Here is a 24,455-nt window from a genome sequence, read left to right on the forward strand (position 1 = left end):
CTGGCTGGAAGTTTCCATGTGGCTGTGTGTGACTGCAGGGATCTTGGAGGGACAGTCTTCCACGTGCCCAGAAAGAAGAGGACTAGATGTTGGTGAGCACTGATCATGGCTGCCATAGCCATGTTGTCCCCTCAAGCTTGCTAGACATCAACAGAATCCAAACGATGTGTGATCCAAATAACGTACACTAGAAAAACATGCCAATCACAGAGATACAATATACATTGAAAAAGGACATTGTAGTCTCAATATCAAGACAATTCTGATAGAACCTAAAGAGAATAAGACAGAAAAAACAAAATAATTTAACTAATCTTCAACAGGTGGGCCACAGTACCTATTCTACAGCATGTGCAAATTTACTCAATGATCCAAAATTCCATGAAGTTGCTACACCCAGTGTTACCACTGCCTTCACACTAGTAAAACATCTCAAAGCTTCTCTCTGTCTCTTCTTTGTTGATGCAGCCTTTGGGTTAATAACTGAAGGTAAACTCAAGCCTGTATAAACCAAGTTCAAGTAGTGAAAAGAGAAAACCATGTAACATATTTCATAACTCTTCTTCCTAGAAAGACGGAAGATAAAAGCTAGGACAGAGGATATCACAAAAATGAATTACTCTGTATTTCAGAAACGGTAAGTCAGATGCTGGCTAGTCATTATTCTCAGCCTGTATTAATTATTTCATTTTTCATATGAGAAGTGAGACATCATGGTATCTGCCTTATAGAGGTCATTTTAATCAAATTAAAGAAGAGAATAAAAACTGGCCTGCCAAGCACCGAAAGTGACAGAGCTGGCTTGCACCGCTGTCCATTCTGAGTAACAGGTATCTCAGAAACACCTTTAAAACACAACTTTCCTAGAAAAAGGAAGTGGGGTTTTGCATTATCAAAGAAACAAGATTAAGCAAGTTTATACATCAAACACTTCCAATTTTAAGAAGAAACATACCTGAAAGGAAAGCTAGTTTTTTCTTCAGAATGGGTAATATCACTGAGGCCTCCATTTTACTCCAGTAAACTTCCTCCAATAAATTTTCCTCTCTGAAAACACAGAAAGTTAAATGTCAACTGCATAGCAATAATTACTCTATGAAATATATACAGGCATACATTTTTATTATGCTTCACTTTATTGTATTTTTTTACAAATTGAATGCTTGTGGTAACCCTGTAATTAAGCAAGTCTATTGATGCCATTTTTCCACAAGATTTGCTTATTTCCTGACTGCTGTGTCACATTTTGGCAATTCCTGCAACATTTCAAAGTTTCTCACTATTACTAAATTTTCTCGCCATTACTATTATTTCTCACTATTACTAATTTATAATGGTGGTCTGTGATCAGTGATCTTTGATGTTATCACTGCAAAAAGATTACAGTTCGCTGAAGGCTCAGATGATGGTTAGCCGTTTTCAGCAATAAAATATTTTTAATTAAGGCACACAGTTTTTCTGGACATGTTACTGCACACTTAAAAGACTATAATATTGTGTAAATGTAACTTTTATAAGTACTGGAAAACCAAAACATTACTTATTTAACAAATACTTGCTATAAACCTATTCCATTTCAAGCTCTGTGCTTTCAGCTAAAGCTAAAAATTCAATTCACAGCCTTGCCCTGAAAAAAATGTAGTCTTTTGAAAAGAAATAGTATTTTACAGCTTTTGCATATACAACTAAAAAAAAAAAGTCACTACTATTGGCACCTGCCTACAAAAGAAAACATGTTGTCAAAGTAACATGATATGTTCTCTTCAAGTTTTATCCTTGAATATTTGTTTGCAATTTGGCCATTCATTTTTGTTCTACATCAGCCCAGGGTAACATACAAATAGTAGGAAGAATGAGGGAAAAGTTCATGTTTTACATTTTTAACCTAAAATAATAGCACTTCATGTTTCTAGATCAGTATCTTGATCTGATGAGGCTTTTCTTCAGCTCTACAAGAACCAGACAGCTCAGGCTCATGTCTAAGCTCCTTTCTCTTGTGACCAGCTTGTCAAAGATCAGATGTGAACATTGGATAATAATGATTATGAATGCTAACATTTAGCAAGTGGTTATTACAAGGCATACACTGTTCTAATTCACTTGTATTAACTTGATTACTCCTCACATTTCTGTAAGGTAACTACTATTATTAATCCCATTTTACAGAAAAGTAAACTGGAGTTAAGAGAAGTTAAATGTGGCCCAACATCTGAAACCTAGTTAAGTGGAGATGTTAGGACTCACACCCTGGGAATCTGGTTCCAGTAACACTGTTCTCATATCACATCATCACCTTACCAATAAAACAGGCCTGAAAATATCCAGTGACATTTGGCCAAGTGAACAAGATGGAGTCTAGCTTTTGTATCATCAGTGCAAATGTCAATGCAGTGAAAGGCCATTATTAAGACGTACTAAAAATTATTTAAAAAATAATTTTGAACACACAGACACCCTGAAACCTAGAAAAAACAGAACTGCTGATTGAGGCTGTCAGTGGGATGCCCTCACAAAGGAATTTCAAACATGAGGGAGTAATGAAGTTACAGGAGCAACTTTTGTCACAGAAGTATCAACAGAACTGGCTTCCTAACCAGACTTTCCCTATGGGATAAGCACAGACAACTTCTCAACTACCTTTGGGTCCTTCCTACTTTTCTGAGCCTCATAAATTCTGTGAGTTATACAGCATTCTCCTAATAAATCCATTTCTGCTTAAGTTATCAAAGCAGACTTCTCTTTTAGTCAATGGAGAAACTTGACCGGTACAGGAAGCAAAACTGCAGCTTACAGTCTGGTAGGTCATATATGCAATCACTCAATGCCACCGATTGCTCTTTGTGGGTTCCCCCCCAACAATCTGCTGTTATCTATTCTGAATGAACACTGACGTTTTAAGCCTTGTCACACTAAAGCTCAACAAATCAGGGCTTCCCTGGTGGCTCAGTGGTAAAGAATCTGCCTGTCAATGAAGGGGACACGGGTTCAGTCCTCGGTCCAGGAAGATCCCACATGCTGTGGGACAACTAAGCCCGTGCACCACAGCTCATGAGCCAGCACTCTAGAGCCTATGAGCCACAACTACTGAGCCCACGTGCCTAAAGCCCATTTTCCGCAACAAGAGAAACCACTGCGCCGGGAAGCCACCTGCAACAACTAGAGAATGGCCCCACTCACCCCAACTAGAGAAAGCCCACATGCAGCAACGAAGATGCAGCACAGCCAGAGATAAATACATAAAGCTTTAAAATATCAATTAATCAGTACCCAAGAAAAAAAGAATATCTGGACTTCTTAAGGCATAAGAAATAATAGCTGAAGGTGACCCTTTGAGTAAATCTGTGTTATGTGAGCTTTGCGAGTCGGGTTATCAATTTTATGCCAATAAGTGCAAAATTTTGCACCACTGTGTTCTCCACATACTTAAAGCACAAAAGGGAGATGGTTCAATCTCTGGTATAGATTTATCTTGGAAAACTGTAATATCCAGAAGCAATAGTACATTTCATCACTCTCCTGAGACATAGATGCAGTATCTACACTTTCCATGACTTCACAAAACCATCTCAGCATGGCAAAATACTGATTTTCGTTTAATCCAACAGCCTTTTTCTCTAAAGAACATCTTGAAAGTGATGAAAAAGTAATCTAAAGTAATGAGAAATGTAGGTTTTGGATGTGTGGGCCAAGATCAAACTGACGAATAAAATGTGAAGCAGTCAAAGAGATGAAAGCTGTAATGTTTACTTTTTATATATTCCTCCCTTCTAGAGTCTCCTTTCCATCAATCTTTCATTGTTAGCATAAAAGAGGTGGATAATGAAAAGTCATGATTACTGTACTACTAGTTCCAATTAAATTTAATTTTACAGAAGTCATTTAAGATTTTTCAAGTCCTTAGCACAGTCATCATAAACAAACAAACAAAAAAACTAAATCTGCCTATCTGTAGTTATCTTATATATAGTTCATAAAATAGTTAACGTATTGGGTTGGCCAAAAAGATTGTTCAGGTTATTAATGCAACACAAAACAAAATAAAGAGAAAATCCTGCAAAATATCACTGTCCACTGCTATCACCACAGTAAGTGTTAAATATGGGGTATCTGCTCCTACTTTTCTCCAGTGGGTAGATCCAGATCACTGATTTTTCACTAGAAACTTAGTGAACCTAAACATATCTGAGTGAAATATTTCTGTAACAAGGAATGAAGTCAATGACAGGCATATACCTGATATGAGTTAATGGAAAGTAGCAAGGAAAGTAAGTTTTTTTAAAAAACTTGCCAAGTGAAGCAGGCTAAAAAAAATAGCAAAAAATTCAACAATTCACAAAGTGCTTAAGACAAACATGTCATAGTTCATATATGCTATTTAAAACAATCTGGATAAATTAAGTCACAATTTATTATTCATAAAGGAAGCAGAAAGCCAGTTCATAGCAGGTGAGATGCCTTGGAGAGTGGTGAATACACAGGAAAATGTGCAACCATGACTGCATGTTGCCACCAACCAAAAGCAAGAAATATCAAAGTAAATTCTCATTCCTGAGTGCAAAATAAATCCTATCTGAAAACAGCCTGTCTACAGTTAGAAATGATGAATTCTGAGAAATTCTGAAAAATATAGAGAGACTAGGTTTCAATGGAAATTTGAATCTGTCTTCTAGTTTGAACATCTTTCTCAAGATCTTGAAGAGGTAAAAAAAAAAAAAAAAAAAAGGAAAGCTGGGGCAACTAAGTAGTTAAAGTGATATTTTGCCTCCCCAAAGGAGAGACTTGTCCTATTTATTTTCATATTTATTTATTCACTCATTCACTCATTTAACAAATCTACAATAAGCATCTACTAGAGTGAATCATGGAGAAGGCAACGGCACCCCACTCCAGTACTCTTGCCTGGAGAATCCCATGGGCGGAGGAGCCTGGTAGGCTGCAGTCCATGGGGTCGCTAAGAGTCGGGCATGACTGAGCGACTTCCCTTTCACTTTTCACTTTCATGCACTGGAGGAGGAAATGGCAACCCACTCCAGTGTTCTTGCCTGGAGAATCCCAGGGACGGTGGGGCCTGGTGGGCTGCCGTCTATAGGGTCACACAGAGTCGGACATGACTGAAGTGACTTAGCAGCAGCAGTAGAGTGAATCAAGCCAAGATGCTCTGGATATCCTTGGCATTAGTAATATATTTCATTGATGAATGGATGAATCAACAAGCAAATGAACAAACGTATGTGACTAACAGTAAAGTGAGACACACACCCTAGGAGTCCTAACATCATCACAGCTACCTGACCATCCACACCTCGTGGTGTGATCACAGATCACATGTGCACACTTTTCCTTCAAAGCAGCTCCTTCAGCTTCTTCTACTGGGACAGTTTCCCAGGGATCCAGCAGCTACATAATCACCAGATGCTGGAGAAAGGCAGGTCTATGATGCTAAGGGGGACCACGATGGGTTCTACCAATGGGCAGCCGTTAGAGGGCAGCAGAGGATGTGTTAAGCAGCAGTCAAAGAGCATTTCGGGCCTTTTAATCAAGACTGGGCAAACTACACTTCATAAGAGATTGTAACTGATGATATGAATGGGTGCACTGGAACTCCTCTTTCAATGAGTATAAATCAACCAGTTTATTTGGAAAATTTAGTTATTCTTCGAAGAGCATTTTTAACAACCAGTGAAAACCCATTAGGATAGCCGAAGGCTAACTAAATCATCTCTAATGAGTCTACATCATGTAGACACACAATGGCAATGAGCAAAATCAGAATGCAGGCTCGCTCCCTTCACCTTCTATTTCCAGAAGAAATACTACAGTTGTCCTTAAATTCAGATTACAAATACTTTCAACTAGTGTTACAGAGCAAGAGCAACCTTAGATGAAGACAAGGAAGCACACACAGAAGTACTAAGTATTGCCCAGCTGGGCACATCGCCCACATATCCATATGTAAAGTTATGCAGAAGGAAACATCCCTCAACTTTACAAAAATATATCAATAAAGCAGATCAACAGTTAAAAACGTGTGTCATTTTTGTTACTGTAGGTGCCAATGTATGATTATTAATCTGGGTTTACAATAACATTGACAATTCTGAAAGAAAACCAAGCCTTTGGGATAGACTTCAAATGAAAATGATAAAATGCTTAACTTTCACAACAGTACAGATCTATCCAAAACAGTAATTCTTCTAAATAAAATTGAAACCTGAAGTATCCTCGTTTGACACCATTTTTACAGATGGGTCAGGACCGAGTTTATTCCATGAGGGAGGGAGAAAAGAAGAAAGGGATGAAGGAAACAGAAAAAGTTCCAAGTTTTCCATGAAAACATAACCTACTTTAAAAGACAAGAAAATTCTACAGAAAAGGTCCAATGGGACATGAGAAGTCCTACACTGCATTTAAATGTCAAAAAATTTAAAGCTAATGGTAATGATATTCTGCCACTTAAAAACCCTTTTCAAAAACAATACAAGCAAGTACCCCTACATCATCACCCTTGCTGCCCCTTCTCCTCAGGAGCCAGACATGCGTATGTTCAAAAGCAAAAGGGAACTCAGTTCTTTAAGGACTTCCTCACCTCTTGAGCTAGTCTACCAAGTCCTTAGCAACTGCAAACCTTCATTTTTTGAAGGTTCAGCTTCAGAAGGTCCTTTATTGTATGACTTTTTCAAATTTTTGGCTTTTCCTATCTGTGTTAATTTATAAGTAAATCTTTCCTCGCCAAAACCAGGGCAGCAAAAGGAATACTACTTTAGAGAAGTGAATGAGGCTGATGGAATTCCAGTAAAGACATTTCTGGCATCCCCAGCTCTAGAGTACCCCATGGCTAGAGAGTCTTTACCTGATACGAGAGCTCTCTGAAGTGAACTCTCTTCATGCACAGCTTTTGCATCTGAGTATCACACTGAGCTCCAAAAAGCCTGCACCACTTCCTTCCCCAGGGCAATGGATGTGCCCACCGAGTCCACCTGCTGCGGAACAGGTCTGTCTCAATCATCAGGGGAAGCACGTGATAACAAACTCATAATCATATTTCTAGATCCCATCCTCTCTTTATCTCAAAATTTCTCTGGGTCATCATTAAATCTGTTCTCTACTGACCTTTATCCTAGAAAGAAGTGTTCCTACTCTATACTCAGCAAAGACATACATACTTTTCATTGAGATAATCTCAGGCTTTTAAATCTAATTCAGACATATAACTGTCTAACAGACTGAATAAAAGTATCATCCGGTTCCTAATTTTTGTTTATATAATGAAAATATTTGGTACATCAAACAGCACACTGGAAAAAAGTTAAAAATGTGTAATAGTACAAAACAAAAGTTTAAAAAACCTAAGTTAACTAAAGATATGGAAAACTATTCACAAAATGGAAATTATTATGGCATTACCCAAGTAGAAAGAAGCCAGTGGAACATGTGAAAGTTATTTTCCATCAGACAAAAAGTCCATTAAAAAAAAAACATAACAATGTATTTTTGAGCCAGAAACACAAAAACAATACTGACCATACTGCAAATCCCTTAACTTGTTCAGTAACTAAACAGTCACATCACAGTTATACATGCAGCCAAGTAACTCAAGACATATGGAAAACTACGTACAAGATGAGCACCTCTTTTTCCCTCAGAAGGCCTGCTAGCAATACTAGGTATCTTTCCCAAGCAGAGTCCTCCCCCACTGAACACCTTTCTGCCCTGGGACTCTGTCCCTGGGAGGTGTTCTCTCAGAAAGGCGGTCTGGTGCAGTGATAAACATCATGCCCCAGGGCAAGGGTGTGACTAGGAGGAGCCACTTACTAGCTAGGTGGTTTGGACAATTCCTTAACTTTTCTTTCATGGGCATAGTCACTGAATCTAACTCATCAGACCCAGGATTCGGTGAGCTAATACATGTGCAGTGTTTAGTATACTCTAGAATGGTAAGCACTCAATGGCATCTATTATTAACAGCTCAATTTTCCTTCCTCCACCAGCTACTGTTTAGCTTTCTACCACTGATTCTCCACAGAGGCCACAGCCAAAGCATTCCCACTGAGGTCTTCTTGGTACAACATACTAAAACGGGAACAAACATATTCCAAGTAGCTTAACACATCTTGGCATTTTTTTCAAGTTTCAAGAACATAATTTCCCCCTCAAAACAACATAATTATATGCATTGCAGGTAGATTCTTTACCGTCTGAGCCACCAGGGAAGCCATAATTACATTAATATCCCCATTTTTTCTGATGAGACTGAGGCACAGAGAAATTAAGTAATTTGCCCAAGGTCAGACAAAAACTAAAAATAGATTCAGAACCAGTGATTAGAACCATAGAGGGCATCTACTTCAACTTTTTCACCTTACTGATAAGGAAACTGTCTTAGTACACGTGGGCTGTTATAACAGAAATATCATAGATTGAATGGCTTATAAACAACAGAAATTTATTTTTCACAGTTTCATTCAGGCTGCTAAAACAAAAATACCCTAACGTGGGTGCTTATAAATAAATTTATCTCCCATGGTTCTAGAGTCTGAGAAGTCCAAGATCAAGGCACAGATAGATCCAGTGTCTGATGAGGGCCCCTTCCTGGTTCTTGGGGGGCCATCCTCTACGTCCTTACTTGGTAGGAGGGCAAGGGAGCTCCCCGGGGTTTCTCTTAGAAGTGTACTAATCACCTTCTAAAAAGTAAAGTGAAGTGAAGTCGCTCAGTCGTGTCCGACTCTTAGCAACCCCATGGACTGCAGCCAATCAGGCTCCACCGTCCATGGGATTTTCCAGGCCTACCCAAATACTATCGCACTGGCAATTAGTTTTCAACATATGAATTTGGGGAAGGATACAAAAATTCAATCTAGAGCAGAAACTGAGATCTATAAACATAGATTCACTGTTCTAACACTGAACAGCACATTGAGTAATAACATGAAACCCAGACTCCTAAAACCCTGCACAGGGCTTCTCTCCTCTATACTGTCACATAATAAAATCAAAATTAAAAATACATGAATTAACAGAGAACCATTATTTCTACATATGTGAATAATTTCTTAAAATAAATGTCCCCACAAAAACTTACTCACAAACATTCACAGCAGTATTATTCATAACACTAAAGACATGAAAACAACTCAAATGTCCATCAATTCTGAATGAATAAACAAAATAAGGCACATCCATACAACAGAACATTACTAAGCAATTAAAAAAGGACTGAAATATAGATACATGATACAACATGGATGAACCATAAAACATTATGTGAAAAAAAATTATGCTAAGTGAAAGAAGCCAGACACAAAAGGTCACAAATTGTATGATTCCATTTATATGAAATATCCAAAACAGGCAAATGCACAGACACAAAGCAAATTAATGGTTGCCTGGATCTGGGTTAGGTATGGGGAATGACTGGTGATGGGCACAAGGATTCTTTCTTGGGGTGACGGAAATGTGAAATCAAATTGCAGTGATGACTCTATAACTCTTTTAACATATTATTGATCAGAGATGTATTACTACATCTTTTGTTACCCCAACGTTATTGACCACAGACATTTCAATATTCACTTTCATAACAAATCACCAGCCACAGGCATTAGTTTCTGCAAAAATCCCCTAGTCAAAAAATGTGTTACAGAATCATTGAATTGCAGCCTTCGAATGGGTGAATTTTATGACCATAAATTTTATTTTAATAAAGCTATAAAAAAATAATTGAAAAACCAGAATTGAACATTTTATAAATCAGGAAAATCTGAATGAAAGTGATGTGCACTTCAAGTATCAAAAAATAAAAACTAAAAATACGTAAGCATTTGTTCCAGAAAGTCTATGAACTGAACTGTTTATGCTGAACAATTTATCCCCAACTTTTACTATAATTAGAATACCCTGCTATGAAAGAACTTCAGCTACAAAGACAAATTTCTTTCAACATTGTACATTCTGGATGGTGTAAAATAAGAAAAGATTAAATGGATTAAATAGAGGGGAGAAAGGAGAGCGTAAGCAATAATACTGATACCATTTTTACTTTACAGTTGCCCAAACTATCACTTTAAGGAAATTGGCACTACAAAAGGGCATTTAGATCTGCTTTTTATTTTTAAGCTACGGGGAGATTTATAAACACTGGTCTCTTGGACTTCCCTGGTGGCGCCGTGGTAAGAATCCACCTGCCAGTGCAGGGAACATAGGTTCAGTCCCTGGTCCGGGAGGATCCCTCATACTACGAAGCAACTAAGTCCCTGTGCCACGACTGAGCCTGTGCTCACCAGCCCACAAGCCACCGCTACTGAGCCACATGCTGCAAGTATTGAAGCCCGTGCGCCTAAAGCCTGTGCTCTGCAACACGAGAAGCCACAGCAATGAGAAGCCTGAGCACTGCGATGAAGAGTAGCACCTGTTCGCTGCGACTACAGAAAACAATGGAGATATAGTGTAACCAAAATAAATAAATGAACAAAATTTTAAAAATAAAAAATGGTCTCTTAGGGCATCTCAAAGCTTTCATACAAATATACATAAAAACATCCAAGATTTGAGTAAAGATTAAATACGTATTCCTTTCAACAGTATCATATGTCCTAAAACAAATCATCTGCTTTTGAGAAAAGTGTAAAATATGCCTCTGAATTAAAATAATACTAAGACTTTTCAGCATCCCATAAAAATCAGAGGCTTAGAGGATCAATGAATGCAAATCACCTTAAAACATCACCTACACTTGAAAGGTGGAATGTGAAATTAGTTATCTGTATATTTCCTTATGCACGCTCTGTCGTGTCCAACTCTCTGCAACCCCATGGACTGCAGACTGCCAGGTTCCTCTGTCCATGGGACTCTACAGGCAAAAATACTGGAGTGGGTTGCCACTTACTACTCCAGGGGATCTTCCCAACCCAGGGACTGATCCCATTAACTCCTGCGTCTCCTTCACTGGCAGGCAGATTCTTTACCACTGAGCCACCTGGGAAGCCTAGGTAGATAAGGTACATTTCCTTATATCTCCAAATAAAATAACAATGACTAGTATTATTGAAAATGTTCTATATATAATAGTAAAACAATATTCGAGTCACTTCACCTTCACTGCTTCATTTGTAACTCACAACTCTGAGACGAGGATTACTGTTATTTCCATTTAACAGCTAAGGAAACTGAGGCTAAGTGAGATGAAGAGAGCTTAACCAGCCCAAGCTCATGCAGTTAAAAAGCAGCAAAACTGGCATTTAAACCTAACGCTGCATCCAAGGCCTAAGTGCCGTTACTTCTCACGCTCTTGCTTAACACAGTGACCTATATTATGGTATGAGTAAGGAGGGCCTTCAGCATCTCTCAAATAGAACTGCTCATTTTTTTTTAGATGTAATGACAGTAAATTTATGTCTATTAAAAACAGTGCCTTATCTTTTATTGATGACACTTTAACATTTACAAACACAGTATGTCTGGGATCTGCATCAATGATGGGGAGGGGGATATGCATGGAGTAGGATTGGTCATATTGACAACTGTTGACAGTCAACAGATAACGGGTAAACAGTGGTTCATTTTACTACTCTCTCTGCTCTTGCATCTTTGAAAATGTCCAAGATACAATTAAGAAAACTAAGTCTTTAAACATACCAATACTGTAAAAGAGGAAGACACAATCTTTAACAACTTTTTTTACATTCAGCAATATTTTCCTTATTTCAAAGTCAAGAGACAGGAAACAGGCTACCCATAATTTTAAAAAATTTTCACATATTCACCATCATATCCTAAAGTTCTTCATGTAGAAAGATCTGAGTATTTGGTCTCCAGCTAAGACTGCTGAGGAGGAAGAGACCAATTCTGACACATGCAATAACCAGAAGATAAAAAGAAGACGGCAGGCAGGCAGAATGCCTACTTTCACCACTGCGTTGGAACTGCAGACTTAATTCCTGTCCCTATACATTTGTCTCACTTTGTGACTGGAGGCATTTTTTCAGAAGTCTCCCTCTCACTGTATCATACTCTTTTATAAGTAATTAAAATTATTAAGAAAAGCAAAATTTATGTCCACAATAGGCATTTGCTGTGATGGATGAACAGAATGGCTGGTCAGAAGACAGGAAGAGCTCTTTGGTGGAGACTCAATTAACTACCATATTGTTTGACTCAGAAAAGAATGAGAGTCCAAAGGTTTTGCGTATAACATATTAACACATAAGAGCATATTTCAAATTTAATAACAACTTGTTTTACCTATACAGTCAATAGAGCCAAAAAAACTTACTTCTAAAGTCTAAAGTAGGTATTAGCTAGCTCAGCCGTTTGAATGTGTCTACTTGTTTGCCCAGGACAAAGCATGGCACATGACCAACGCACAATAAATATTCGTTGAATAAACTCCCTTCTTACAGTCCTGCCAGCTTTCTCATTTAGGTGTAACTGGGCAAAATAATTAGGAAGGAGGAGAAGCAGCAAGGGAAAAACAAGCTTAATAATTTTACCTGACAAAGCACTATGAACAGAGCATGCATTTGCTCTGTAGAGAATATTAAATTACATAGTTCAGGGACCTTTACTGAAACATCTTGGGGCCTGGCCCATCGGGATCATGAATGAAGAGAGACATTTTATAAAGCCTTCTTTATGCTGAGCCAACTCTTAATTTTGGCTTTTAGAAATGGCTTGTTTAACTTTACTACATTTATAGTCCAAGTGAGTTTTCATTATCTATTTTCAACACTTGGGAAAAGTTACTATTTAACATGAACACTTTTTCATTTTCGGAAGTTGCATCTCCACTTTAATCACAGCATTCATCATCAGCCCCTCCTCCACCTTACCTTCTCCCTTTAACATCTATAAAATACTTCGCAGTTCCTAGTTCTTTCTTGCTATATTTAAATGGCTCCTGACTTGGCACCCACATCTTACCTGGCAGATCATCTGATCTGTAGAACCCACAAAACAACCACAGAAGAAACTTCAGACTCCTCTGGATAGCCAAAGAAGAAGCTTTTGACAGCAAGTATTTCTAATAATTGAAACAATATCATGTCTGCCATCAACAAATACTATATTCTGGAAGGGAGATGATGGCAACACCAATTAGAAAGAATACTATTTTTCTGTTGGGACACACAACATACAAAATTAATTTTTTTAAAGTGAGAAGCTATATCAATTATTTACTTTACAGAAAAAAGATGTAAGTTTAAAAGGGCTTTCTTGAACTGGCCGCTACTTCTAATACAAAGTTAGGTAAGGAGGCAACAAAGCAGCCACTTCCCATTTTTAATGACTTCTGCACTGTGTGTCTGGAAGCCCTGAAAACAAGCAGAGGCAGCAGGGTATCATGAGGAAGAACTACAGTCAGACTGAGCTGGGGTCAAATCCTAACTCTGCTCCTTATTAGCTGTGTGACCTTAAGCAGGTGGCTTCACCACTCACCCTGGCTTCATACCTCAAGAGGGCCCAGCTGCCATTCTGTATAAGGCGAAATCCCAGAATTCTCTCAATAAATCCCTTTTTAGCTTACAGTCAATACAATGGCTTCAATCCTTAAAATTACAGGGACTAAAACTAAGACAATCACCCTCCTGAACTCTCTCCTAAGAGCCTCCCCACTCCCAGGAATCTCCCTTGATACCCATCAACCCAACACCGAGGCAAACTGAGGGACGGACAATCCTTTCCCCTACAAGAGGAAATAAAGACAGAGGGAAAAAAGCGTGCTTTGCAACAGTAACAGAGGGAGTATTCTTAAAGTAGGATTCTCGTAAGTCCCTAAGACATCAGCCTTGCTTACAGAAATGCAGAACCATGAGCAATCATCATCTATATAAAACTACTACAAAATTAAATCAGAACAATTATGCTGATGAAAAATACCTCTCCAAATCAGTAAAAAGCAAAAAACCTTAATAAACATTCCAGGCTCAACTATATCTCCTTAAACACGAATTTGATATACAACAACAACAAAAAAACCCACTTTGGATCACAAATTTAAAGCTGAAAAACAGAATGAACAAAAGCTAACAGAAATGAAAAAAAAGGTGAAGAAGATAAAATTCTATCAGAATTGAAGATCAAATCACAAGGTGCTCAAGAATAAATACAAATAAAACCTATAAAAGGCATTGAAGAAAACAGTAAAAGAAGAGAATGAAAATGACATGATGCAGTAAAAAACAGAAAGCTTTTGAAATGAAAGATAGACAAAGAAGATATAATTATGTGTAACTTGAGTACCAACAGAAGAGAAACAGAACATTAGAATATTTAAACCTATAATCCAAATGAAAGTGTCTCAGAAACAAAAGGCGCAACAAGACATAATAAAAGAATCCAGTAGGCAGAACACTGACCTGCTACAGGGAACTCCAAGACAACAGTCACAATGAAACTATTCAGACTGTAAAAATAAAAGGGAAAATAAAACCAGGAATTTCAAACAAAAGGATCGAATGACTTGTAAGTGCAAGAAAATTAAGACTGGGATCAGATTTCTTAAAAAAACGACATAAAGAACAAGACCACATTTGTAAGCAAGGAAACAAAGTGTGAACCGAGCTGTCCTTCCAGTGTCAAGGCTACAGAAAAACAACTTTAAATATGTAAGAACAGGGAAATTGTGTTCACAAGCTCTTCTTTAAAAATCTACTAAAAATTGAGATAGATCTAACCAGTAGGTGACTGGGAAACTGCAGCCAAAGATGATAGTGAGGACTTAACAAATTTAACTGTAAACCTAAGTGCAAAAACAAATCTGCGGTTAGGTTTGAAGGCAAACTAGGTATAGTTCAACTAAAAACATGGGAGAAGAGAAAAAAAGAAAAGCACAGAATAAACTCATTGATTATTGAAACAGCAATAAGGTAAGGATCAAAGCACACCATTAAAAACTAAAATAAAGGACAGTAGAAAGTTAAACATGAAAACAAGGAAGAGGATGTTTTTAAAAGGAGTAAGCACATAAGTAGCTTCTATAACAAAAACAAAAAGTCCAAAATGTCCAAAGACATTTTTAAAACGGAAATGCAAGTAAAGCATATTGGCAGCTAAACGAATGGCTAACCGCGATGGTGGTGGGGGACAGCCCCCAGTAAAAGCACATCATAAAGAAAATACAACAATGCCCGTGAAACGCACTCAGTGGCGCATGAGTCTTCGTGACCCCATGCCAGGCTCAATGCATACGGGAGTACATAACACGCAATGACAAAACTGAGATCGAATTCAACAATCACTAACAGAAAATCATTTTTTAATACAGCTCCTAAAAAGGAACTAATGCTTTATGCAAGAGATAACCTAAGAAAGGTGGAGTAAAATAAAGGTGGAGGATTAAAAGGTACAAACTATTATGTATAAAATAAGCTACAAGGATATATTGTATAGCACAAAGACTAGACCATTATTTTTTAACAACCATAAATGGAATATAACCTTTAAAAATTGTGAATCACTGTTCTACATCTAAAATTTACATAATATTATACATCAACTATACCTCAATTAACGGAGAAGGCAATGGCAACCCACTCCGGTACTCTTGCCTGGAAAATCCCATGGACGGAGGAGTCTGGTAGGCTGCAGTCCATGGGGTCGCTAAGACTCGGACACGACTGAGTGACTTCACTTTCACTTTTCACTTTCATGCATTGGAGAAGGAAATGGCAACCCACTCCAGTGTTCTTGCCTGGAGAATCCCAGGGACAGGAGCCTGGTGGGCTGCCGTCTATGGGGTTGCACAGAGTCGGACACGACTGAAGTGACTTAGCAGCAGCATACGTCAATTAAAAAAAAAAAGATAACCTGAAACAAAGTAAATCAAAAAGACTAAAAATTAAAGAGAGGCCACGGCATATCAAAAAAAATAGAGTAAAAAAGAAAGAGAAAAAAAAAGCAAAAGTAGTAATCCTGATACTGAAGAATTCAAATCAAAAAGGCAGCTGAAACATGACAAAAAAAACCATCTAATGTTAGCAGCCATATTATACAATTAAAATATAAAATTAAGAATGCTTATGCATCAAATACCAGAGCAACCACCTTCAAATGCAAAAACTACAAGTAATGCAGTAAAACTCAGAAAAATAACTTGAGTAATATGTAAAACTAACGCTCATGAGTTTAGCTGAGAATACAAACAACTGACATAACATAAAAAGATAAATCTTATATATTACACTTTGTTATTGGTGGTGTTTAGTTGCTAAGTCATTTCTGACTCTTTGCAACTCCTTGGACTGTAGCCCTGCAGGCTCCTCTGTCCCTGGGATTTCCCAAGCCAAGAATACTGGAGTGGGTTACCATTTCCTTCTCCACGGGATGTTCCTAACCCAGGGATGGAACCCATGTCTCCTGCATTGGCAGGTAGATTCTTTACCAGTGAGCCACCAGGAAAGCCCATCAAACTTTATACCTTGATAATAAACTCATTCTCAGGTGGATCTGAATAATGACCAAAAAAAGAGGGGGAGGGAATCATATACTCTTCTCAAAGAAATGAGGAAGAAATAATGCAATGGCAGATCACAAGTCTAATAAAATCAAACATTACTAACAGAATCGAAAAACAAAAGGTCATTCCACTCTAAAAATTTTTAATTGTCTACTATTAAAACTTTTGATTGACACAGCAAAATACAAACCAAAATTATGATTTTCTAAAAAATGATACATTTAATTCACTGAAAAAAGGAAAACCTATTACATTTAAAATAAACATTCACAATAATAAAAATAAATTCCTCATTCAACAAGAACAATAAACTAAAGCAAAACACAAGGATGGAAACAGAAATTAATGAGGTAATTTCTAAATAAATCAAAACCTTAGAGTTCTTTAAGGAAACAGACAAAATACATATGGGGGAAAAAAGGAGAAAACAAATATACAAAATAACTGGGATGATACACTTTCAACACGTTTTGCAAGATTATTCATTTCAATATTACTTGTCATTAGAAAATACAGTTAGAAATAACATGAACTTCCACAGTGTAAGAACAACTAAGTAAACAGTTGGTAAAGCCATACAACCTGCTACCTGCTAAGTCTCTTCAGTCGTGTCCGACTCTGTGCGATCCTAGATACGGCCTCCTACCAGGCTCCCCCGTCCCTGGGATTCTCCAGGCAAGAACACTGGAGTGGGTTGCCATTTCCTTCTCCAATGCATGAAAGTGAAAAGTGAAAGTCAAGTCGTACAACAGTCACACTCTAAAAATGAACGGAGATCCCCATGAAATAATACAGATTCCCAGTCTAAGTGGAAGAGACAAAGTGCAAAAGAATAACTGCAGTGCGCTACTTTTTGTACAAAGAGAAAAGAAGAATATATACACGTACATGCTCATCTTGTGCAAAGACGAATTTAGACTAACTGCCTATGGGAAGGAAGAGAGAATGAGTAGAAAGGATGGGGGACTAGAAAAGGAGCAGAAGAGAATGGAGGGAAAACTAACACTCCTCTTTCTGTATAGTTCTAAATGTGTATAAGTTCTAAATTTGCATACTCAAATAACAAAATTTGGAGAAGGCAATGGCACCCCACTCCAGTACTCTTGCCTGGAAGATCCCATGGATGGAGGAGCCTGGTGGGCTGCAGTCCATGGGGTCGCTGACGGTCGGACACGACTGAGCGCCTCCGCTTTCACTTTTCACTTTCATGCATTGGAGAAGGAAATGGCAACCCACTCCAGTGTTCTTGCCTGGAGAATCCCAGGGACGGGGGAGCCTGGTGGGCTGCTGTCTATGGGGTCGCACAGAGTCGGACACGACTGAAGTGACTTAGCAGCAGCAGTAGCAGCAATAACAAAATTAATAACAATGACAGAAAAAAAAAAAAAAAACCCTAAAAGAGAAACTGAACAAAGAGATGTCTCTAATGGCATTTGAAATGATGAACATCACACTACAGAGGAAAGGGGGCAGGGAGAACTAATCCAAGTAACTTTAAGGCTAAACACTCTCAGGTTATAAAGAAAACAAACAAAACACCCAAATGAACACTGAATTCCAATACATGTTTTTTCACTGTGTTAAAGATAAGCAATTCTGGGGACTTCCCTGGTGGTCCAGTAGTAAGGATCTGCCTTGCAGTGCCAAGGATGTGGTCCACTCCCTGGTCAGAGAACTACCACATGCCTCTGAGCAACTAAGCCCTTGCACCACAACTAGAGAGTCTATGGGCGGCAACAAAACACCCCGCAAGTTGCAATGAAGATCCTGTGTGCTGCAACTGAGACCCAACAACTAACCCTAATCTTCAACCTCACACAGCCAAACGAATATTAAAAAAAAAAAGATTAACAATTCTGAATTGCTTGATGTGTATTCCAAGATGGAACAAATAAGTAAGTAAATTGTGGATAACAGGACCTACAATTTTCACTGTCAAAGAAGGGAGTTACAAATATGGAAACTAGCGAGGGAGATTCGGAGAAGGCAATGGCACCCCACTCCAGTACTCTTGCCTGGAAAATCCCATGGACGGAGGAGCCTGGTGGGCTGCAGTCCATGGGGTCGCTAGAGTTGGACACGACTGAGCGACTTCACTTTCACTTTTCACTTTCATGCATTGGAGAAGGAAATGGCAACCCACTCCAGTGTTCTTGCCTCAAGAATCCTGCAGACGGCGGAGCCTGGTGGGCTGCCGTCTATGGGGTCCCACAGAGTCGGACACGACTGAAGCGACTTAGCAGCAGTAGCAGTAGCAGCAGGGAGGGAGATTACAATGAACCTCATAATGACGGCTGGAAAAAAGTAGTATGTACTCATAGTTTTCACTTAATATAGGGGATGTCTATGTGTGTCCCCTAGCTCTACCCACTGGGAAGGCTCTGACAGTTGACTTTATGTGTCAATTGGCCCAGAGTGGCCAGATGTTTGATGAAACATTATTTTGTTTCTGCAAGGATGTTTTTAGATGTGATGAACATTTCAATCAATAATGTAAAGCAGACTGCCCTTCATATCACCAGTGGGCCTCATACAACCAGCTGAAGGCCTAAACAGAACAAAGAGACCGACTCTCTCCTAACATGAAAGAATTCTCCAATTAGACTGCCTTTGGACTTAACTTGCAACATCATTTCTTCTTGCCTAATGGCCTTGGCACATTAGTTCAATGGACCAGCAAACATTAGTTCTCCCTGGGTCTCTCAGCTGCCAGCTCACCCTACAGGTTAGATTTGCCAATTTAATCACATGAACCAATTCCTGGTGATAAATCTCCTTATACCTCTTTCCTATGAGTTCTGTTCCTCTGGAAAATCCTAACAGGGGCCTAAAATCTATGACCTCTCAGTAGCAATGAGCACAAATGTCTAGATCATGATTTCTATTTACTACTGCTACTATAAAGAATCAAGCTTCCTTGAAAAATGGCAAATTCCAAGGCAGGAATCTGCACAGAGTACAAAAGAACCCTGAAATATCTTGATTTATGAGTACACATCAGAAGGACACAGAATGATTCAGGTAAAAAATATTGTCATTTGTTAAAATTATTAAGCAAGATTTTATGAGACACAGGGTATTTACAGAGTCTCAAAGTATTTCCCCAAAAGATGCCTATTAATTACAAAGAAAAAAACTGATTTTTTAGTGGAAAAACCTGGAGGACATCACACCAGGTGACTGAAAATTACATTACCAGTAATGAAACAATAGTACGGACCTTCAGATACTGTATGCTGATACACTTGTATAGCACATGCTCAATTGCTCAGTCATGTTCGACTCTTTGCAATCCCATGGACTGTGTAGCCTCACCAGGTTCCTCTGTATATGGAATTTTCCAGGCAAGAATACTCCAGTGGGTTGCCATTTCCTACTCCAGGGGATCTTCTCAACTGGAGATCAAATCTGCATCTCATGCATTAGCAGGCGAATTCTTTACCACTGAGCCACCTGCAAAGCTCTCAATTGTGTAATATTCCAGTCAAAAATGCACAGCCTAAATCTAATCAGGAGGAGACATCAGACAAATCCAAATGGTGGGATATTTTTACAAAATAATTAAACTGTATTCTTCAAAAATTTTTTTATCAAGAAACAAAGACCAAGGAAGTGTTCTAGATTAAAGGAGATTAAAGACATATGGCAATTAAAAGCAACAAATGATCCTAGACTGAACCATTTACCCAGAAAACAAGTTTTTTTTTCTCTTTTAATCAAAAGGACATTAGGAAATTCAGAAAATTTTTAATAAAACTGACATAGTGTTATATCAATGTCAATTTCCCAATTTTGATGATGGTACTGTGATTATATAAGAAAATATCCTTGTTTTTTGTTAAGTATAAATGGAAGGATTTAGGGGCAAAGGGCCATAAAGTTAGCAAATTGCTCTCAAATGGTTCAGGAAAAAAAAAAAACTACTTATTGCTTTATGAAAAGCAACTGTGGCAAAAAGTTAACACTTGGGGAATCTATGGTGAAGAAAGAGTACATGGCAATTCTTTGGATTATTTTTGCAACTTTTCTCCAAGTTTGAAATTACCTAAATATTTTTATTTGGGTAAAAATACAGTAGTGTTTGATAACAATGCTTTTTTACATTATTCCCCAACCATATGTGTGCACCCACACACACATATTAAAGCCAAAGCCAAAAACCTGAGAGGTTTTTCTCTTCTTATAACCTCTAGCCAAATGGCCACATAATCTGCTGAATCCATCTCCTCTTCTTTTCAACAGCACTATTGATTATCATATAACCTCTAAATGATTTCCTGACTCTGCACTCTACCCTTTCACACACTTGCAAAATAAACCACCTCACTGCTGCTGCTGCTAAGTCGATTCAGTCGTGTCCAACTCTGTGCAATCCTATAGATGGCAGCCCACCAGGCTCCACTGACCCTGGGATTCTCCAGGCAAGAGTACTGGAGTGGGTTGCCATTTCCTTCTCCAATGCAGGAAAGTGAAAAGTGAAAGTGAAGTCGCTCAGTCGTGTCTGACTCTTCGCGACCCAATGTACCGCAGCCTACCAGGCTCCTCTGCTCATGGGATTTTCCAGGCAAGAGTACTGCAGTGGGGTGCCATTGCCTTCTCCGTCTCACTTCTCTACTTTAAAATCTTAAATGGTCTCCATGGCAACCCTTCTACATAGACTTAAGTTTTCTGCAGCTCATGCCCTTGCCTCTCTATTTTGTGCCCTTCTCATGTGGAAGAAAGCAAATGCAGTGCTTTGAACCTGCAATGCACTTGTACTGTTTGTGCTTTGGTATATGCTCTCTATGCTGAAATATCCTTATCTATCCAATCAAAGAAATTCCTATTTATTCTTTAAACCTTATCTTAGCTTCCCTTCCCTGTGAAACCTTCCCTGACACAATACACAGTGTGAAGATATAACCACTCTCTGGTTCCTTAGTGCTAATATTTACTCTTATACTATAATATCTCTATTACAAATAGCTCCACTAAAAATTCATTTTATTGGGTTCCAGAATCACTGTGGAGGGCGACTACAGCCATGGAATTCAAAGACATTTACTTGCTCCTTGGAAGGAAAGCTATGACAAACCTAGACAGCATATTAAAAGGCACAGACATCACTTTGCTGACAAACGTGCACACAGTCAAAACTATGATCTTTCCAGTAGTCATATATGGATGTGAGAGTTGGACCACAAAAAAGGCTGAGCACCAAAGACTTGATGCTTTTGAACTTCGGTGCTGGAGAAGACTCTTGAGAGTCCCTTGGATTGCAAGGAGATTAAACCAGTCAATCCTCAAGGAAATCAACCCTGAATATTCATCAGAAGGACTGATGCTGAAGCTGAAGTTTCAATACTTTGGCCACCTGATGCGAAGAGCTGACTCACTGGAAAAGATCCTGATGCTGGGAAAGACTGAAGGCAAAAGGAGAAGAGGGCAGCAGAGGATGAGATGATTAGACACAATCACCGACTCAATAGACATGAATTTGAGCAAACTGAGGACAGAGCAGCATGGTGTAATGAAGTCTGTGGGGTCTGCAAAGAACTGGACACTACTTATGACTGAACAACAGCAAATCTCTATTACCTTATCACACAGTATAACTCCCATTCTGAGGTGAGTGGGGATTCACTGACAGAGGGACCAAGTCATATTTATTTGCTGAACTACTTAGACTAGACTAGGTCCTCAAGAGTAGGAAATGTTAAGAAAGTCTCTATCTACATGTTGAAAAGTAAAAGCTAAAAAAAGAAAGAAAATGAAATTTTAAGACTAATATACCTTTCACAGGGAGATGACATATGTTTTTGCTTGTTATATAAGTTAGAACAAGCCCTAGACTTAACTTTTATGCAGTCATCTCTGGAAAACAAATAATCTGACACAATTTTCCAATTTTTTATTTTTTATAGTTTGATGATAAAGAACACATGTTGTTCACAGCCTTTTAAGTTATGAACTGTGACTAAAATAAAGTTATAGATATACAACAGTACAAAACCAAAAATAGTTTCACTTTATAATACTTAAGTACAAGAAATATCGTTTTGGTCAAAGTGCTTTAAATGCAGTAGTTTCTGATTTAAACTGAATTGTATAAAAAATCTAATCACTGCTTAATCTTACTTTTCCTGATATGAAACTAAGCCAATTACATAATTTTCTATCAGAAAGTTTAAAGGAAAATATTACAGAAGATTGGTTCATTCGTCCTCCTTTCCAATATAAACATTACAGGGATAAATAAAATTACTTTCTTAAGAAATGGATCCTTAATCACATAATAATACATGTGAAAGCTTCCATGAAGAAAATAGTATCATGTACAAATATGCAAAATCCTGACTGTTCCTGACGTCTTCCATACCTCATGCTCCCGGTTTTTCTAACAGCAATCACTTTGTCTTGGAGACCTAGCACGTGACCAACCCTTGACTGCCTTGCCATTCCTACATGTTTCTACCATAGCCTGCATTTCCAAATATAAAATTTAACATCTACTAAAGTATATATTCCAGAACGTCAGGGACTGAGGCACTTTAACTTTCTATTATGCAACCACCCTTTTTCTACAAGTACCAAGTACAGCATCTAGAGCACACAGGAACTCAGTAAATGGAAGACAAATGGCTGAGTTAGTCTGGAAGGATAACAAGCACTGGTAATCAGACATATATGGCAAAAATGGAAACGGGCTATAAGGAATAAATCTTCAATCTCCCCCAGGGCTTAGGAGTACAAAGATGTCCCCCAGGCCTGCTCACCAGACAAAAGTGTCCATGGGAGTTGGCATCTTTATTTCCTACCAGAAAGAATCAAGATACAACCATGGTAAATAGATTTTGAAGTGAATCTATATGTATAATGATATTAACAAGCCTCTAGAAAGCTGTTGGCATTATGATAAAGACTAGTATCTTCTCTTGATTTTCCCTTAGATATCCTAGAATCCTTCATTATTTTCCTTCAAAATTCTTAGATCCCATTAAAATATACACGAAATAAGACATTATATTTACAGAATAAACTACATTTAGAAAACAGACCTGACAGGTACTAATTTGAAAATGAACCAATAACTTCGTCACCATCATTCATTAAAATGAACTTAATAAAGTATAAGTTCTTTTGCAGTAGTGCCCTCAGTCACACCAGTTCCTATATGAAACTGCAAATTTATTACTTAATAAATTACTAACTGTAGGAGAAAAGTCAATGTTATTTTATAATTCTTTTGATATTCTTCTTATAGAGTAAGTGTAAGTAAGTTTTAGTCGCTCAGTCGTGCCCAACTCTTTGCGACCCCACAGACTGCAGCCCACCAGGCTCCTGTCCATGAGATTTTCCAGGCAAGGATCTGGAGTGGGTTGCCATTTCCTTCTCCAGGGCATCTTCCCAACCCAGGGATCAAACCCTGGTCTCCTGCACTGCAGGCAGATTCTTTACTGACTGAGCTACAAGGGAAGGCCTATATTCTTCTTATAGAGGTCATACATAATAAGCCAAACTGAGTAAGTGTCCTTAAAATAAAGAATGAACTAGAGCACCTAATTTCTTCTTCCTCAGAGAAAAGGCTTTGTTGTCACAAAAGTTAATTGAATTCTTGTCTTTGATCCTATTTTTTTTTCTCTGTATTCTCTATTAACTGACCTCTTTTTTTTTTTCCTTCCTTTGAGTTGCTTTTCTTTTCCTTAGTTGTAACCACTTTTATTATTGAAATTAAAAGCCCTGTTAACCATTTTAGTCAAGCATACTAACTACCTAAATGTCAAATGTCTACATCAATTTTAACATAGGACATTCAAGACTGCTATGCTTCCCAATCACTACGAATATCTGATTTTTCAGTTCTAGTACAAATTCCTTGTTTACAATCAGGCTAAGATACTATATTCTTTCTATGTATCTTAGTTTGACCCCCCCCCCCAAAAAAAAAAAAAAAACAACTCAAAGTCAGATTAATACTATTAATTTAATAAACAACTCTAGTTTAAATGGACTGTATAACAGGATG

The 24,455-nt window shown here is 38.0% G+C and overlaps 1 protein-coding gene across 18 annotated transcripts in view; it reads right to left on the reverse strand.

The window, feature by feature from the left end:
- Positions 1-24,455, reverse strand: part of SESTD1 (SEC14 and spectrin domain containing 1) — a 155,066-nt gene that overhangs the window by 102,594 nt on the left and 28,017 nt on the right. For 13 of the 18 annotated variants that reach the window (XM_086360981.1, XM_086361007.1, XM_086360997.1 and 10 more), the window contains exon 2: positions 956-1,047. In XM_086360981.1, coding sequence (XP_086217107.1) covers positions 956-1,047 — 92 coding nt within the window. Of the gene's footprint in view, positions 1-955; positions 1,048-6,850; positions 6,976-15,496; positions 15,802-24,455 lie in introns of those variants that run through there. The other 5 variants (XM_086361001.1, XM_086361010.1, XM_086361020.1 and 2 more) reach the window with 2 other exon arrangements.

This window comes from Bos grunniens, chromosome 2 (genome assembly GCF_055505025.1).
Source record: "Bos grunniens cultivar Pamir isolate PY7600 chromosome 2, Bosgru_T2T1.0, whole genome shotgun sequence".
Taxonomy (NCBI): domain Eukaryota; kingdom Metazoa; phylum Chordata; class Mammalia; order Artiodactyla; family Bovidae; genus Bos; species Bos grunniens.